Source organism: Balaenoptera acutorostrata, chromosome 6 (genome assembly GCF_949987535.1).
Source record: "Balaenoptera acutorostrata chromosome 6, mBalAcu1.1, whole genome shotgun sequence".
Lineage (NCBI taxonomy): Eukaryota > Metazoa > Chordata > Mammalia > Artiodactyla > Balaenopteridae > Balaenoptera > Balaenoptera acutorostrata.
In genome coordinates this window covers 24,573,147-24,592,564 of record NC_080069.1, presented here as the reverse complement: position 1 = coordinate 24,592,564, position 19,418 = coordinate 24,573,147, and the positions used below count along the sequence as shown (strand labels likewise).

Sequence of the window (19,418 nt, the reverse complement as noted above, 5' to 3'; positions counted from 1 at the left end):
CAGTTTGCTTCTTTGATTATTAACATGCAGGAAAGCCACACAAGAAATATTTTTTTCTCCTGAAAGCCCTTCATATCATGTATCACATGTAAGTATATGTGAGATGCAGCTTTATTTCAAAAATTTCCACTATAATCACACTTAATACAAAAACATCATAATTGAGCCTAACAAAGTTTCTGGAGATCAGATTCGAAGAAATGTATTTTTCAAGTTCAGTTATATGAGAATCTGTGATATTACGTCTTACTGTAAGGATACAAGATGCTCTAAGTTTTCATTAACAATAAAAATATTCAAAATTGTGTAATTTGTTTCTATAAGGCACATCTTTTCTAAGGTGCTCAAAGAATTTGCTTATTTACTGGTAGGCGTTGATTTTGATCCAGCAGAGTCATTATTCTATGACGACTGCTGCTTCACGAAGATTGAATGGCCAGTGGAGACAGTGAGAGTAGGGCTCTTGTGTTCTCCCTGCATTTGGCCCAGAACTCTGAGAGTTCCACTCCAGATCTAACGCTGATATCATATGGGATTTTAGATCCAGATGATAATTTATTGACAGTATATTAGACTTAATCATAAGTTACAATTATAGTTGTTGCCACTGTTCTTGTATCCTGTTTCCCTCTCTCTTGAATTCAGCTTTTGTTTTGCACTAGAGAACATCCTGGAAGAATTCTTTCAGAAAAGTCTGTGTGTTATAAACTTTCTACCTCTTTGTATGTCTAAAATTTTCTTTCGTTCTCTTTTATACCTGAGTTTTTATTTGCCAGCACAGAACTTGCTAGGGAGTGATGGGACTAACCATCTCATTAACTGAGCAATCCTTCTGGGAATGGAGGCTTAAGGCCGTTATAGTAATAAGTGGTGTAGACTGTACGTAATGCTTACCAGTAAGCTATTTTACAGATGGGTGTAGTGTAGATTTTCAATGCTTACATTAATATTTACATTAATCTCTAATTAAGAATAAACAGTTCGGAATAGTGACATTTCTTAATTAAGTCCATAAAACTGTCTTTGCCTTGAATTAATGATTTCCCCAACTACATGGTCTGAACCTAGGAATTCGTCTACTCCTGTCCAATGTTCCTTAAATCCAGCCAGCCACTTCACATTTTCTAAGAGCATTGTGAAAATCCAGGGCTATATATTTTGGTAGCATCTCTAGATTTTTACTCTTTTCTGTTGGTCGTAAATTACTTGTTATGACTCCTTAAATAGTCTTATGCTAAGATTTGCTGTCATGTATCTTTCTCATATCCTCATTTAGGTTGATTAATTTTTTTCCATGTTTGCATTTTATATCTGTTTTTTCTTTCTATATTGCAGCATCAAGGATGAAAAGGATGCCCAGGACTTGATCTTAGAAAAAACCAAAGAAGTGGAGTCTTTACGAAATTCCAGCTTGGTTAAAGGAGCAAGAGTGAGTGTCAGTCACAGCCCAGGAAGACTCATAGAATGGAAAAAAGGAAAGCTAAAAATGATGATAATAAAGTTGCTGAATAATGTCAATTTGTCTAGATCTCAACCTGAAAAATGCCTTTTCATAAGAGATGAGCCCTGCTTTTTTGGGAGGGGAGGCAGCTATCATAGTTATAAGCAGAAAAATGAGACTGTTCATATGAATCTTTAATAATATCCCCAAATTTAATGAAAATAATACAATTTAACAATCAGTTTTTCTATTCACTATTCAAGAAAACTAATGGTCCCCAGCACCTCCTAAGTTTTTCTAGAAGTGATTTAAAATTTTGTAAATATAAGATGGAAATCAAAACCTTCTTATCTGATTTTGTAGAAAATGCCAGGGGCAATGGAGCGATTTGATAAACTGGATATGTCAGCTATGCTTAAGTTGGAGCCGGCTTTCGACAGAGAGCGAATTTCCAGAAAGATCCTCCCAGAGGCTGCTCCAAGCACTCTAAACTGGTGAGACCGACTGACACCATTTTTAAAACGACTTATTTATAATCTGGTTGCAAAGTACTTAAAGCATAGTTATGTGTTTAGTTTCTTCCTATGACATAAAGTTTAGTGTTTTTTTTTTAAAGAATAGTTTTTTTCTATGAAATGAAAAGTAATGAAAATTTGAAAGCAATTAGTTACTTTTAACATATGTACTTTCAACAGGCTTTAATTGATTCTGGCATCTCTACAAAATGGTATCAATAATACTGAAAACTGAATCATCTGTGAATGAAGTTTCTGTTGTTTTCTCCTTATTTGCAAAATTTCCTTGATTCACAGGCACCCAAAATCCTCTAGTAAGAAACACCTCGTATATGTAGGAAAAAAATTTTTGAATGAAAATAGAATGAGGTAAACTCAAAATGTGGCCTATTTCCCATAGACCTTTAACTTCTAAAGGGTCTACTGAGGTTGGTTTTCTCATATTTTTAATTATAGCTTGTAACTTGTATATTGCAACATGTATATTTTTTAAAGGGCTCCTCTCTCCATTCTGTTTGCTGGTTAGTGAAGCAGTTTGTTTCATTCTTACCACAAAAACAGAGCAAATTAAACTCCAACACTGTAGATGATAATCATACAAATAGACAATAAACATAGCTAATGAATACATCAGAGTAAAAGGAAGAAAAGAAAGAAAATTCAAACCAGTGTGAAAAACTATATATGACATCCATTTCTTATATAAACATGCTCCAAAAGAGTCATTTTAGTGAGATGAGAAGAAACATAAGCCTCTGAGGGCCACTTTCATGCCTAAAGCCTTATTCACTTAACTGTAATCGTTAACATGTGGATCAACTTCAGTGCAAGAAGTTGAATTATTTAAAGCCAAAAGCTTTATATGCTGCAAATGATCCAGTTATAAGACCAGTATACTTTATTAAACATGAAAAGGAAAAGACATTTCTCATTGTGTGAATGATACAGTGTAAAGAGCTATCAAATAACATCTGTGTAATCGTCCACAATAAACATGTTATTTCATCTTATGCTTAGGGCATCTCAGTTCTCATATCTGCTCAAAAGTAGGCATGTAAATCAGATTGAAAGTTAATAAATATACACATTTATTTGCTCCATTATTTGGGTTCCTTATGAAACAAGGAATGTTATTTGGAATGTTGTAAGACGTTCAGCTTGACTGAAGACTAACTGTATTAGCCCCACATTCCAGTTATGTGGGATCCAATTATAGGTCAGTCTCTTGCACTTAGCACTTAATGATGTCTTCCCTTCTTTCTGCCTCTTTTAGTAAAATGAAAGCCAGAGAGAAGTACCAATCTGACCTGTGGTTAGAAATTGAACACCTGAATAAGGGTGAGGAACTCAGATCTAAAAGGGTATGGGGCTCAGTGTTGCCTAAATCAGGACCTATTGCGCTACACGTCCATGGGCCCAGCTGGCTACAAGGGAGCCAGGTTACTATGAAGGTGGGAGATTAGCTCTTGGAAGCCAGCTTAGAGCCCAAGGTTACTGTGTGTGTGTGTGTGTGTGTGTGTGTGTGTGTGTGTGTGTTTCTACTCTCATTTGGTAAAATATTCGAAGAGCCATTTTGTTGGGTTTTATTTTATACAATTTAGAGATTTTTCTATCACAAAGAAAGCAAAATATTATGCTTAACTGGAACTACCTTTTTTTCAGCATGACGAAATATTTCATAAAACATGTTTGTCATTGGTAAAAGTTTTCAATTCATACCAATCACTTCCCAGTTTTGGAATGCTCCCATGTGTTGCAGCATGAGGCAAACCACTCTGGCGATGGGGAAGTCGGCTGTTGTTCAAATTGGACAGAGTCGAGGCAACACGGGTCCGTGTGTTCAGAGCTGTAAGAGGCAGAGTGGGATACGGCAAAGCGCAGCTGCGGAGACGTCATGGGACACTCCCTCAGACTTGCATCACGATGCCCCTCATCCTCCTCCGCTCTTCATCCTCCGCGATCCCGCTTTAAGCCATTTTCAACTATCTCTTAACCTTTTTGTTCTCCACTAAGATTTCCTGACATTTGCCCATGACTCTGGAAGCTAAGAATGTGTCACCCTTTTCAGTACATGGGTTTCTTAAGTTTTTCTCATTATGAGGGTAGTAATAATATGAGAATTTAATTTTTTAAAAAAACTGTGGATGTTACTTTTAACTGAAGGGATATTTTATTGTCTTAACAGAAGCCATTTCTTATGCAAATGAGTTAGTGGAGCTTCTACCTGTCTGAGTTCCCCTTTCCTTTCATGCCCCAGTTTTTTGGCTCACATTGGCCTGGATTAGAGTCCCATGACTCTGGGCCTGTGCCAGCTGATGAATATTCTGGAAGGGAGAGAGTAGGCTCATAAGGAATTCAGGATAGGCAAACTCTGGAAGTAAATATTTGTCCAATAAATAGTTGTGAGTGGACTTTTTTATGGGCAATAGAAGAAACAATTAAAGAGAACTTGAGTACCCTTGCAAAGATGAGAACCAAGACAGGTTCTAATTCAAGAGAGGCGTAGGAAGCACTGAATGTAGGGTAAGTGATGTAGCGTGCTCAGGTGGTGGTGCTTCCGGGGCTCAGGCTGCAGCAAAGAAGTCAAGGCCAGAGTATCGCTCACTACACAGCACCAGCGGATGGGGTACTTTGGATAACAAAACATTGATAGGTGGGAGTAATGATAGGTTTGACAATTTTTAGAAGGAACCTAAAAGAGAAAGACTACATATCTATCTATCTATATATATCTCTATATATCTATATAATCACAATACTTTATCAAGTTAACATTTTTATCCTGGAATTTTATTTTTACCATTAGTTTTTCTCTAAATGCTGCAGAGCAATACTATCTTTGTGCGGTATTATGTGGCATTTCTGAACACCTTTCCTTGTTTGAGTATTAAGCAATTGGGTTTAGTGATTTATAGCTGGAAAATTCATACTCCTGGCAATGTCAGTTGCTAAAGGTATGCTTGTTAGAGAAAGTCTGAATTCGTGCTTTTTCTTCTCTCATATTTAAGTAAAATTATAATCTTACAATAAGACTTCATTTTGAATATATTTAAAGTTAGTAAAATTGCTAAATGATAATGCATGGAATTTCTTTAAAGTTCCTTTAAGGAAAAAAACCTTGTAGTTGGATACTTTATTCTGTCTAAATAAACAAAGCCTTGACAATATGATAAAAGTTTTAAGTATAATTAATATTTGTTTTATGTCTGCCTGTGTTCTTCTTATAGAAACTTAGGCAAAGAAATGCATACATTTGACCCTCCATATCTGCGGGTTTCGCATCTGTGGATTCAACCAACTCAGACCAAAAACATTAAATTAAAAAATTCCAGAAAGTTCCAAAAAGGAAAACTTGAATTTGCCATGCACCAGCAACTATTTACATAGAATTTACGTTGAATTTGCCACCTGCCAGCAACTATTTACATAACATTTACATTGTATTAGGTACTATGAGTATTCTAGAGATGATTTAAAGTATACAGGAGGATGTGGGTAGGTTATATGTAAATACTACATCATTTTATATAAAGAACTTGAGCATCAGAGGATTTTGGTATCTGCAGTGGGTACTGTAATGAATCTCCTCTGGATACTGAGGGGTAATTGTACTAGGTACCTAAGAGGAATCATTTGAAATTGATTCCTGAAGTGGGGAGAAACTAGCATAGGAAAAGCAGCCATCATTGGCATCACCATATTGCTGAAATCCCCTTGGGGCTTCTAAAATTGTTTCAAGTTCTATATAAACCTAATACTATTAGGGAAAAGAAAGCTGTGATTTGACACACAGGAGTTAATTCATGAAAACTTATATAATTTATTTATATACTTCCATGATAAGTTTACCATAAATTTGCTAAAAATTATTGTTTCGTTTGAGATGCAGAATGCTTAGACATATTAAATGTACTTAACATACACAAATAAATATAAACATCCTTTGACTTAAGTATATATAGATGATAGATCAGATTACCTCTGAAAATATGGTTTGAGAACAATTTTAAAGAGATTAAGGTCCAAAAAGGCATGAACGTTAGTTTCAATTTTCTGAGTTTAATAAATGTTTGCTGTTGTGTTCCAGGTTTAGTGCTACCAGACCCAAGTTCATCTTCCTTGGCACGTTTTAATACAACTACCTATGCCGTGGCTCAGTGTGAAGTAAGTACTAAACTTCTTGAGTATGTTCTACAGCCACTTCAGCAGTCACTGATGTGCTCAGAGTGGCACTTTCTTCTTGCAATAAAACTGTTTTTAATATTATTCCCTGAGAGAGGCCTGAAGTCTTGATATAAGCACATAGGAAAGAAACAGTTTTCATGGAAAGTAAGGCTGCAAGTTTATGTAAGTTACAAGGTCATCTGTATTAGAATTAAAATAACAAACAAAATATTTTACACTGTGAACTATGACACACGTACAGCAAAGTGTAAAAAACACCTCTATAGTCCGCACTCAGGTGAAGACAGGAAACACGACTGATGCCCCAGAAGTGTGCCCTTCTAGTTGGTAGCAAGCCCTCCCTCTCTGCTGTGGGCAACTGCTACTCTGCTGCTCATGGTAAGGACGTCCTTGTTTTTGTTATGTTTTTACACACGATGTATGCATCCCTACACAAGAGGATTTAATTTTAGAATGTATGTAAGTGGAATCATACTGTATATGTCCTTTTGTGTCGCAGCATGGGTGAGTTTCATCCATGTGCAGCAATAATATGTTCAACTGTATTTCAATATATATGATGGTCCATTATATGAATATATTGTAGTTTATTTACCCATTCTATTATTGAGGAACCCTTGGATATACGTCTGGCTCCAGTCAGAAAAATAGGAACTGTAACAGTTATTTTAATGGAGACATTTTATTTTATCTATTTCTTTTGAAAAGCTTTATTTAGGTGCAGTTGATATACAACTGATGTACATATTTAACGTATATAGTTTGATGACTTTGTACATACACATACACCCATGAAACCATCACCACAAAGTAATAGATATATCAATTACCTCCAAAAATTTCCTTGTGCTTCTTCTTTGTTGTTGTAAGAACACTGTTTTTGTTTGTTTGTTTTGTATGCTTCTTTGCTGTGTGGCATGCAGGGTCTTAGTTCCCCAACCAGGGATTGAACCCTGGGCCCCAGCAGTGGAAGCTCAGAGTCCTAACCACTTGACTGCCAGGGAATTCCTGTAAGAACGCTTAACATAAACCCTTTTAACAAGTTCTTAAGTGCATTTAACCGTATGGTTAACTATCGGCACAACGTTGTACAGCAGATCTCTAGAATTTATTCATCTTGCGTAACTGAAACTTTGCACTCACTGACAGACATTTCCCCATTTTCCTCTCCCCGCAGTCACTGACATTCACCATTCCACTCTCTGCTTCTATGAGTCTGACTATTTTAGATTCTTCTTATAAGTGGAATCATGCAGTATTTGTCCTTCTGTGACTGGCTTATTTCACTTAGCATAATGTCCTCTGGGTTCATTCCTTTATTTTAAAACAGAGAATTGGTTAAACAGACATTGGAGGACTAAAAATGCAAAAAGCAAACGGTGAGGTGACACAGAGGCAGGAGAAGCTACCATCTCTGGAGCTTGAAAAACAAAAGGAAGGGGTTGGGGTTTAAGAACCTAGAAGCTTAGAAGATGGGGCTGGTTCACAGAGTGTAGAAGGAGACTGCGGACCAGGACCCACTGCTGCTGGAAGGAAGGGCTCTGCAGGCAATTACAGAATCGTTGTGCACTAGGCAAAAGGAAACACCAGACTTTTCAGAGATGGTAAACACTGGCTCTTTGTCAATGCTAATTTCTGGGACACAAAGCACCACCAATGTCCACAAGTCAGCCTGGAGCTATATCATACAGGAGGTAAATGACATTTTGGGCTGGGACTGTGTCTCAGTGGACTCCAAGGGACCGTGAATCTAACCTGTGGTTACTGAATATATAATTTGAATAAATATACTAAAAAACTGGTATGATCCATGCATGATCTCTGCAGTCTGGGGAGTGAGGGAGGCCTATTATGGTAAGAAGAGCCAGATGGAAGCCCTGAGGCCTTCTCTTTGGGGTAGTCTGGTAGGCAGAATTTGAATTGACCTTTAGAATTAGTTTTTGCCACCTGCTGTACATACCCTGTAAAATCCCCTCCCCTTGAGTGTGGGGAGGATCAGTGAAAATGATAGAATATCATTCTTATCATTAGGTTACTCATCAGTTGACTTTGAGTTAATGAAAAGGGAGACTATGCTAGGTGGACCAGACATAATAAGGTGAACTCTTTACAAGAAGGTTGAGTGTCAGAGAGATGCTATTATGCTGACCTTGAAAATGCAGCCCCCGTGAGTTTTATAGCTGCAAGGAAATGAGTTCTGCTAACAGCCACATGAACTGGAAAGAGGACCCCAAACCTCAAATGGGATACCAGCCTTTCTGATACTTTGATTTCAGCCTTGTGAGACTCTGAGCAGATTACCCAGCCATGCCAAGCCCAGATTCTTTTTTTTTTTTTTTTTTTAAACATCTTTATTGAAGTATAATTGCCTTACAATAGTGCGTTAGCATCCGCTTTATAACAAAGTGAATCAGTTATACATATACAATATGTTCCCATTTCTCTTCCCTCTTGCATCTCCCTCCCTCCCACCCTCCCCATCCCACCCCTCTAGGTGGTCACAAAGCACCGAGCTGATCTCCCTGTGCTATGCGGCTGCTTCCCACTAGCTATCTATTTTACATTTGGTAGTGTATATATGTCCATGACACTCTCTTACCCTGTCACATCTCACCCCACCCCCTCCCCATATCCTCAAGTCCATTTTCTAGTAGGTCTGTGTCTTTATTCCCGTCTTGCCACTAGGTTCTTCATGGCCTTTTTTTTTTTTTTCCCTTAGATTCCATATATATGTGTTAGCATACTGTATTTGTTTTTCTCTTTCTGACTTACTTCACTCTGTATGATAGACTCTAACTCCATCCACCTCATTACAAATACCTCCATTTCATTTCTTTTTATGGCTGAGTAATATTCCATTGTATATATGTGCCACATCTTCTTTATCCATTCATCTGTCGATGGACATTTAGGTTGCTTCCATGTCCTGGCTATTGTAAATAGAGCTGCAATGAACATTTTGGTACATGACTCTTTTTGACCTATGGTTTTCTCAGGGTATATGCCCAGTAGTGGGATTGCTGGGTCGTATGGTAGTTCTATTTGTAGTTTTTTAAGGAACCTCCATACTGTTCTCCATAGTGGCTGTATCAATTTACATTCCCACCAACAGTGCAAGAGTGTTCCCTTTCCTCCACACTCTCTCCAGCATTTATTGTTTCTAGATTTTTTGATGATGGCCATTCTGACCGGTGTGAGATGATATCTCATTGTAGTTTTGATTTGCATTTCTCTAATGATTAATGATGTTGAGCATTCTTTCATGTGTCTGTAGGCCATCTGTATATCTTCTTTGGAGAAATGTCTATTTAGATCTTCTGCCCATTTTTGGATTGGGTTGTTCGTTTTTTTGTTATTGAGCTGCATGAGCTGCTTGTAAATCTTGGAGATTAATCCTTTGTCAGTTGCTTCATTTGCAAATATTTTCTCCCATTCTGAGGGTTGTCTTTTGGTCTTGTTTATGGTTTCCTTTGCTGTGCAAAAGCTTTTAAGTTTCATTAGGTCCCATTTGTTTATTTGTGTTCTTATTTCCATTTCTCTGGGAGCTGGGTCAAGCCCAGATTCTTGACATGCATGACTGTGAGATAATAAATGGGTATTGTTTCAAGGTGCCACGTTTGTGGTAAATGGTTACTCAGCAATAGAAAACTAATGCAAATAGTAAAGCAAAAGCAATACCAATGTCCTGGGGGCAGTTGAAGAGGGTAGTGCAAAGATTTGAAAAATGCAGGGCTGGTTGTCTTTTTCAATCTCTTTTAATCACCTACTTGCCCTGTGCAAAAGCACATAGATATTGGAGAATGCCGTAGTTTATTGAAGCTTAATCAAATGGTGGCTGTAGTTTCAGCTCCTGTTCTGCATCTCTTATATTTATGGGAGAAAAATTTTAAGAAGCTCTTGTACCTGGTTCATAGTTACCAATCTTACAAATGCTTTTGTTCCTTTTATACCAATTTGTAGGTTCACTTTTGTGCACAAAATGATTTGGTTGCTTTTTTGGCTGATGATAATTGTAAAATAATAGTGATTTTCAGAAATATCTCTATTTCAAAGATGTAAAATGTAAAAAAAAATGTGCATCTTAGAATTTGTAAAATATGGTCAATGATAAACTTGGAAATAAATTCAGGGAAGCAATAATAAAATATGGCATGGCATATTTAAAAAAAGAATCAGTGGACATAACTGGAAGCAAAATGAAGACAGTGGAAGGGAGAATTTGTGAATTAAAAGACAAACCAGAACAAAATGGAGAGAGAAAATAGAAAATACAGCAGAGAGGATAAAAATTGTAGGAATTAAGTGAGAAATTCCCAGCAGTTGGCTCAAGTCCTGAAAGGTGAGTAGAGAGAGCAGAGCAATAGTTAAAAATGTCATAGCGGAGACTTTTTCAGACTCAAGACTAGATCCACAGACGCAAGAAGCTTAGAAATTCCAAGCATGATAAAGGAGAATATATTCATGTCTAGATACATTGTAGAGCTGCAGAAAATGATGAAGAACAAAATCTTTAAGTCATCCAGAGAAAAAAGATTGATTACCCTAAAAATAATAACAGAGGGAATGATAGCTGAATTCTTAAAAATTTCAACAGAAGCTAGAGGAGGAAAGATATATTCAATGTACTATAAGAAAATAACTGTAAACCTATCTATCAAAAATGAGGATGAATTTTTTATTTACAGATAAATGAAAATTAAAAGAAGAGGATCTGTCAGCAACAAAATCTCATTAAAGGAAATTCTAAAGAGTGTAGTTTAGGCAGTAGGAAACTGATCCCAAATGGTAGGTCTAAGATAGGAAAGGAAAAAAGAACAAAGAAAGTGGTAAATATATAAGCAAATGTAAATTAGCATTGACTGAATAAAACAGTGATAATCTCTACAGAATTAAAAAACAAACCAAGATGGACTTTCAAATGGAGATAATAACATTTAATTCAAAAGAGGGGTAAATGAATTGAAAGTGTTCCAAGATCCATGTATTGCTCAGGAGGAGGGTAAGGATTTGATTAAATTCAGATTTGTGGAGTTAATTGTACATGCTTTAATTTCTAGGGAAACTACAAATAGGATAGGAACAGTATTAACAAGTTCAAAGGTGAAAAAGTAATTATAACCATATTTGGCTAATCTAACAAGACAAGAAAGGAGAGGAAAAGAAACAAGGAATAGATGGGACAAATAGCACAAACTAAGATGATAGAAATAAATCTCAGTAAGTCAGTAACTAAAATGATTAAAAGGGAAGAAAATTACTCCAGTGAAAAAATAAAGATTGTCAGACTAGATAAAAATAAAATCTAACATATACTGTCCATAAGGGAAACATGTAAAACATAAGTATACAGAAAGCATTAATATCTAAACATTAGCTAAAACAAGTTACATAAATATCAGATAAAATAAAATCTAAAGCAAAAAAAATTATTGTAGGTAAAGCAAGTCAATTATATAATAAAGGTTATTTTACCTGGAAGTCACACTAATCTTAAATATATATTGACCATATAATGTAGTCTAAATATAAATAATATGGAATTTGACAGAACTACAAGAAGAAATAGACAAACTGACAACTACAGTGGAAGATCTGAACACACATTTCTCAGTAATTGACAGACAATATTTGAATAAAATGATTAACAAAAGTGGACAAATATGGAAAGTGGACAAATATAGAACAGTTCACATAACACATGCTGAATGCATTTTCTCTTTAAAATCACAAAAACATTAACAAAAATAAGCAGATGGACCACAAACTAAGACTCAACAACAAATGTAAATGGATTGGACTCATGGAAAGTATGCTCTCTGACCATGAGAAAGCTAAGTTATAAATCAATATTTTAAAATATATGTTAAATTCCTAATGTAAATCAAGAAATACCTTTTTAAGTAAACTATGAATCAAAGGAGAAATTCTAATGGATATTAGAAAATAGTTTGAAGTCAGTAATAAAATACTACATATCAACACTTGTGGAATGCAGCTAAAGCAGTATTTAGAAAAAATTTATACCCTTATGTACATAAGCTAGACAAGAAGAAAGCCTGAAAAGTTAATGGGCTAAGCATCCATTTTAAGAAGTTACAAAAAGAAAAGCAATTTATACCCAAAGAAGGTGGCAGGCAAAAGTAAAAAAAATAATGAAGTAAAAAAGTAACATAAAATAGAATGGAACAGTAAAGCCAATAGTTTCAACCTTGATAAAACTAACAAAATTGACAAAAGTGTGACATGGTTCATTAAGAAACAAACAAAGACACATAAAACCAATATGAAAAATGATAAAACAGGCATTATATCTGGGGCAGATAGTTAAAGATAACTATTGAAATCTATTTGAGTAGGCCACAGGGTGCTCAGACATTTGGCCAAACATTATTCGAGTGTGTTTGTGACTGTATTTTTGGATAAGATGAACATATAAATTGAGGGACTAAGTAAAGAAGATTGCTCTCCCCAATGTGAGTGGGCCTCATCTAATCAGTTGAAGACATGAATAGGTCACAAAGACTAACCCTCCAGAGAATCACTTCTTCTGGTTGACTACTGAGCTGGGACATCAGTCTTTTCCTGCCTCTGGATTTGAACTGGAACTTTGGCTCTTCTTGGGTCTAAAAGCCTGCTGGCTTTTGGACTGGAACTTACACCATCAGCTCTCCTGGTTCCCAGGCCTTCAGATTTGACTCGAACTACATCATTGACTCTTTTGGGGCTCCAGCTTGTTGACTTCAGGTCTTGAGATTTCTAAGTCTGCATAATCATGTGAACCAATTCCTTACAATAAATAAATATATATAAAATATACATATAAATATATATTTATATAAGACAAAAACATATATATATATATATATACACACATACATAAGGATACATAAAAAGATACAGATATTAAAAAGAATTGGCTCACATGATTATGAAACATAACCAATAGGAGATATAGATATATAGATACAGATACTGATATACATTCCTGGTGTTTCTGTTCCTCTCGAGAACACTAAGGCAGATTTTGGTGCTTAGAAGAGAAGTGCTGCTGTAACAAATACCTACAAATGTGGACGGCTTTGGAACTGTAAAGGAGAGGGGATGGGAGAGTTTTGAGGTGCATGTTAGGAAAAGCCCAGATTGCTATGAAGGGATTGTTGGTAGAAATATGGACATTAAAGGTGATTCTGCTGACAGCTCAAAAAGAAAAAGGGAGAGGTGGAGAGAAAGCCTCCATCTACTTAGAAAAATATATAAATATTCATGAACAGAATATTGGTGGAGTGTAGATGTTCAGGGCCATTCAAATGGAAATGAGGAAGAGCTTATTGGAAATTGGAGGAAAGGTGATCCTTGTTATAAAGTGGCAAAGAACTTGGCTGAAGGGTGTTCTAGTGTTTTGTGGAAGGTAGAACTTGCAAGCAATGAGATTGGATATTTAGCAAATGAGATTTCTAAGCAAAGTATTGAAGGTGTGGCTTGGGTTCGCCTTACTGCTTACAGTAAAATGCAAGAGGAGAGATATGAATTGAAGAAGGAATTATTAAGCAAAAAGGAACCAGAAATTAGAAATTTAGAAAACTCTCAACCCAATCATATTGCAAAAAAAGAAAGCTTGTTCTGAAGAGAACACTGAGGGTGTGGCTGAACAGCCACTTGATAACAAGATCACGGGTATGACACAGGGATTTAATGAGTCATCTCAGCAGAGGCCAGGAATAGAGATGGCATTAAACCAGCAGAGACACTGCCAGTTTGAAGTAAAGGGGACAGAGAAAGCCAGGGAGAATGAAGGAAAGCTGTCAGACTTCTTGGGTTCTACAGAAGAGGACCTAGAGCTATGTGGCTGTGAACTTGCACTATTCTTAAAGGAAAGGCAAGAATGACCCGAAAGGCAATTCAGAGATCATGAGGGCTGCCACTCACATCATAGCCCCAGGGGACAAAACTATTTGCTCCTCTGTTTCAGAGGCAGAGCTTCTGTAGAAAGCCATGTGGGCAGGTCCCATCTAGCTGAAGGGGCAGGGTCACCCCACAGAGGAGTGGGGGGTGAGGGTGATGCTGCCACCTCGGTGGGCCAGGAAGGTAGGACATTGAGGCAAAGAGGATTCTTCTGGAGCCTTAAGATCTAATGGAGTCTGCCTTGCTATGTTTTGAACTTGCTTGGGACCTGCCACCCCTTCCTTCTCTCCTATTTCTCCCTCATGGAGTAGGAAAGTCTATCCTATGCCTGTCCCAACATTGTATTTTGGAAGCACATAATATGTTTGGTTTTATAGATTCACAGCTTGGAGAGGAAGTTTGCCTCAGGATGAACTGTACCTCAAATTTCAAACATACTTGATTTAGATATTTAGATGAGACTTTGGACTTCAGGCACTAGGGATGATGCTGAAATGAGTTAAGACTTCGTGACTGTTGTGCTGGAATGAATGTATTTTTCATATGAGAAGGACATGAATTTTGTGGGGCAGCAAACTATGAAATGAATTTTGTCTCCTGCTAAATTCTCATATTGAAACCCTGATCCCCAGTGTGACTGTATTTGGAGATAGAGTTTTTAGGAGGTAATTAAGGTTAAATGAGATCATAAGGGTGAGACCCTAGTCTGATAGTATTGGTGGCCTCTTCCACGTGAGGGCATAGTGAGGAGTCGGCTGTCTGCAAACTAGAAAGAAAATTCTCACCAGAAACCAACCACGGTGGCACCCTGATCTGAAACTTCCAGCCTCTGGAACGAAGAGAAATAAATCCCTGTTGTTTAGTCACCTAGTCCATGGTATTTTGTTTTGGCAGCTGTAGTTGACTAAGACACTCTCCAAATTATTGTATGTGGCTCCTGTAACCTGATACCAAAACCCGATGAGGACAATATTAGAAGGGAAGATTGTAGTCTCATCTTACTTGTGAACATACAGAATTCTTCTTTTGACATTAATGAGTATATTGTTGGTTTTATACCTGTTGTGAAAAATAAAGGTTTTGTCTTAACTGAAAACAGAGCTTTAATTTTTAGCCACTGATTTAAAAGATTATTGAGGGTAAGGCTAGGATAACAATGTTCCTATGGCTGTTAAAGACAAAGGTACACAATCCAGGCTTTGGGCTGAAAATACAGAAGCATTCTTTGAACTGTAGTTTGAATTTTAACAAGAACATGTATGGCTTTATCTGTGCTGCTAGCAATGACATTCCTTGGAACACTTCAAAGATTATATACATTGTTTTCAGTATATTTCATCGTTATTGCCCAGTGGTAGAACATCTTCATAAAACACATACCAAATCTGATCTTTTGTACACTCTTAGCTCTACAGTGGGAATTCCCATGAAATGCTGAACATAATGAATTCTTTAAAAAACATTGCTAAATGGAATCCAGTTATATATAAAAAGAATAACACAGCATGACTAATTTGGTATTATCCCTGATACACAAAGTTTGACTTTAGAAAATGAATGAGCATAACATAGTAACAGATTAAAAATAAAAACCATATATCAATAAAAGCATAAGAACATCTGATAAAATTCAACATTCTTTTATGATACAAAAACAAAAGCAAAGCCCCTCTTCCCAACTAGAAATAGAAAAGAACTTCCTTAATCTGATGGAAGGTATCAGCACCAGCAACAGAATTCATAGCAAACAGTGTAATTAGTGGTAAAATACTGAAACTTTTCCATTTTTATATTTAGGGACACGACAAAGATGCCTGCTATGACTATTTCTAATCATTATGAAATGCAGGGTCTTTCAATAAATTTTTAGAATTAATAAAAGAGTTTCACAAGGTGGTTAACTACCATGTCAATGTACAAAAATCAATATACAGAGTATATTGTATGTACAGAATATATTGACTACAATGTAATATACAGAAATAGATATATATCACATCAATATACTCAAATGTCTTTCTATGGATGAAGAAGAAATATTAAATAATTACCTTTTTAAACACCATTTACAATAGCATAAGAAATCAAGTATTTAGAAACAAATCTAACAATAGCTAAAAGGCCTCTAGGAAGAAATATTATAAAATTTAAAGAGGGACACTTGAAAAGGCCTAAATTAAATAGAGAGTAACACTATAACCCTAGATTGAAAGACTGAATATTATAAAGATATTAATTCTCCCTTAACTGATAATATATCAGTTCAATCAAGATTCCACCAAGATTGAAGATTCAATATAATATATCAAGATTCAATATAATCTTGATTAAAATCCTATTTTTTTATGGAATTCGCAATTTATATGGAAACACAAAAAGCCAAGAAAGTAAAAATGCTTTTGAAGAACAAATTGGCACTCAAAAGTATCAAGACATTATAAAACTACAGTAATTAAAACTGTATGGTATTTGCAAAAGCATAGACACATAGACCAGTGGAACACAACAGTTCCCAGAAAAAATGTATTAGGAATACTTAATTTATTATAATGCTAGTAGTGTAGAACAGTGGGAAAAAGACCATTAAAACACAAGCCTTAGAGTGGAGATAGATACTTGTAACACATACAACTAACAAAGGCTCATATCAAGAATATGTGCGGAGCCCTGTAAATCAATACAAAAAAGACAGTCAACCCAGTGGGAAAGTGGCAAGAAATTTAACAGGCTACTCATAAAAGAGGAAATCCAAATAGACAATAAACGTATTAAAAGTTCTAAACCTAATGAGATGCCACTAGTTAAAATAATTAAAATAAAATGACTATAAAAGCAAGTGCTGGTGCGTATTTGAAGCAATATGAACATGCATATACTATAATTTCATTTCTAGAAATACATCCTACAGGAATGCTTGCACATTTTATTCAAGGAGATACGTAGAAGAATGTTTGTAACAGCTAAAACACAAGTGTTCATCAAAGTGTAGAATGAATAAAGAAATTATGTTATGTGAATATAATGGAATGCACTATAGTAATAAAAATGAATAAATTATAGCTGCACACAACATCATGAATGAATCTCTCAGCATAATGTTGAGTGAAAAAAGCCAGGCACAAAAAAGAACACACTATGAGCAAAATTAAACTATGGTTTTTGTGTTAGTTTCAGCCTATTGGTAGTGATGCTCTTGGCTAGGAATGCCCGGGGCACTCACCTGGGCCATAGTACTTGCAGTGAGTCCCACAGACATTCCTCTCCACCACCACAGGGCCCATTGTTGTGGCTGGACCAAGCCTTGTGGTTCTTATTATGATAGCAGGATGTGCTTCAGTAAAAACTATCAGGGAACTTTGAGGAACAGGATTGATCACTCACAGGTCCTGGAGGGTACATGGCATACCCAGTGGCCACACAACGAGGTGGCAGGTAGAGAGAACAGGAGAGAAAGTGGACCCAGGGCTCTGCTTTTGTTAAGATGGAGGGTAGGGTGTCTCGGGTTTCAGGGTTTCACTATTGTCTAATTTAAAGCTTAAGAGCAGGATTCAGGGCATGGGAAGGGATAAACGGGTGGCTCAAGTGGTCAGTTATCTAGGTTGCTGAGGGCTTTCTGAAAGGAAACTTCATGGCTGGGGTGACAACTCCTTATATGGTTGTTATGCTGGTAGCTGTGTCATAGGCAGGCAAGATGTTTATTCACGATGGATGTCTTTTGTAATGGATGCCTCAGCAATCCAAAGTTTAATATCATGCACTTACACTACAATCCAAAGTTTAATCTCAGGCACTTACACTACAGTAGTGTTTAGGGATGCAAATGTAATGTGCTAAAATTCTAAACAAATGCAAAGAGATGATCAGAGGTAGTTTCCTTTGGGGAAGGAAGGCAGTTGACTGGGACACAAGAGGGGCTTCTTTTGCCATAGGCGGTATGTCCCTGGTTGTTTGCATCATAATACTTAATTAGCATTATATATTTGAGTTATGCCCTTTTTCCATTTAGTTGCTACACCTCACACTGAAAAACTAGTTTGCAAAAAAAAAAAGGAGAGAGAGAGAGGATATAAACAGACCAGCTGGTGAAGTAGAGGGTAGTGATTGTGAAGGATGTGGCTGTGATCTGAGGGTGGGAGGGTGGCATATGGAGAAGGCAGCTAATGGAGGTGGGAAGACTTGAGTTTCAGTTGTGCCAGGCATTGTGCTGAGAGTTGCACACGCACGGTGGATGAGGACTCTGTCCCAGTGAGGCTCATGGCCCTACCAGGAAACACGTCTATTAGCAACAGGCAAATCTCGCTGGTTTTAAAGTTCCAGCCTTCAGTGTTAGGCTCAAGTATTTTGTTGGGAGACTTGTTGATCTCTAAAGTATTAGCCACATAGAAAATTGTACCAGGAATCAATCCAAAAGCAGACTTTTAAATTCACCACACCAAAAAAAAAAAAAAAATTAATCAAATGTTATATGAATAGTAGTACACTGTATTTCATAACAGTGGTCACATGAATTAACAATGGAAGATACTGAGAAAATAAACTGGGCATTTGGGGATTTAAGCCACATGTCTGATGCCACCTTGAAATGACAGCAAGCTTAAGAAGTAATTTACTAACCAAAGCTTTTTGCTTTGCACATCATCTATTATTTCTGTTCCTTATTATTTGGCCTTATTCTCTAAAGAGAGTTTATTCTGTTAGCCAAAAAACGTGCTCATACAAACCCATAGGACTTTCTAAGAGTCTACGACTAAGGTGTGCTCAGGGCTGTGTTAGCCTTTCTATAATCTCTACCAGCTCCCCCCACCCCTAAATCCCAGTTACAACTGCTATCACCACCACAACCATCTCATGTATATTACATATTATGTGTAAAGAAAATAGCAAAACACTATTTTTATTCTCTAGAACCATATGAAGTACCATATGGAGTGTATGCAACTCCAGGAGGGCTGCCCTATAGCCTCCTCACTAAATTATGCACTATAGTGTAACAGGGAAGAGCAAACTCTGACTCCATGATTCTGTTTCTTTTACTTTAACGTTTGCTTTTCATTGTTTTTGTTATTGTTACAATCACTGGCCTGCCACAGGGAACCCTGCCCCTCTTCCTGACTGTTAAACTAAAAGGCCTTTGTTCACCTCACAGGGAGACATTCTGACCCTGCCCACCTGTGAGTTGCTACAGAAAAGAAGAAATTAACACATCCCCTCCCCAATGCAGGCCAAGTGAGCAGGAGATATTTTGCAAGATAAATGGCCTTTTCACTTTACTTCCTCCCCTCCTCTCCCTCTCTGTTCTATAAAAGAAACTGGCAACCAGACACCCCATAAGGTGGGTTTTTTGGGTACACTAGTCTGCCATTTTCTCAGTCTGA

The 19,418-nt window shown here is 36.7% G+C and overlaps 1 protein-coding gene across 1 annotated transcript in view; it reads left to right on the top strand.

The window, feature by feature from the left end:
* Positions 1 to 1,332: 1,332 nt before the first annotated feature.
* LOC103014414 (serine/threonine-protein kinase MRCK alpha-like) overlaps positions 1,333 to 19,418 on the top strand; it is a 217,196-nt gene continuing 199,110 nt past the window's right edge. The window contains exons 1-4 of the mRNA XM_057547872.1: positions 1,333 to 1,429; positions 1,805 to 1,935; positions 3,230 to 3,294; positions 6,044 to 6,120. Of these exons, the coding sequence (XP_057403855.1) occupies positions 1,808 to 1,935; positions 3,230 to 3,294; positions 6,044 to 6,120 (270 nt within the window). The 5' untranslated portion in view covers positions 1,333 to 1,429; positions 1,805 to 1,807. The remainder of the gene's footprint in view (positions 1,430 to 1,804; positions 1,936 to 3,229; positions 3,295 to 6,043; positions 6,121 to 19,418) is intronic.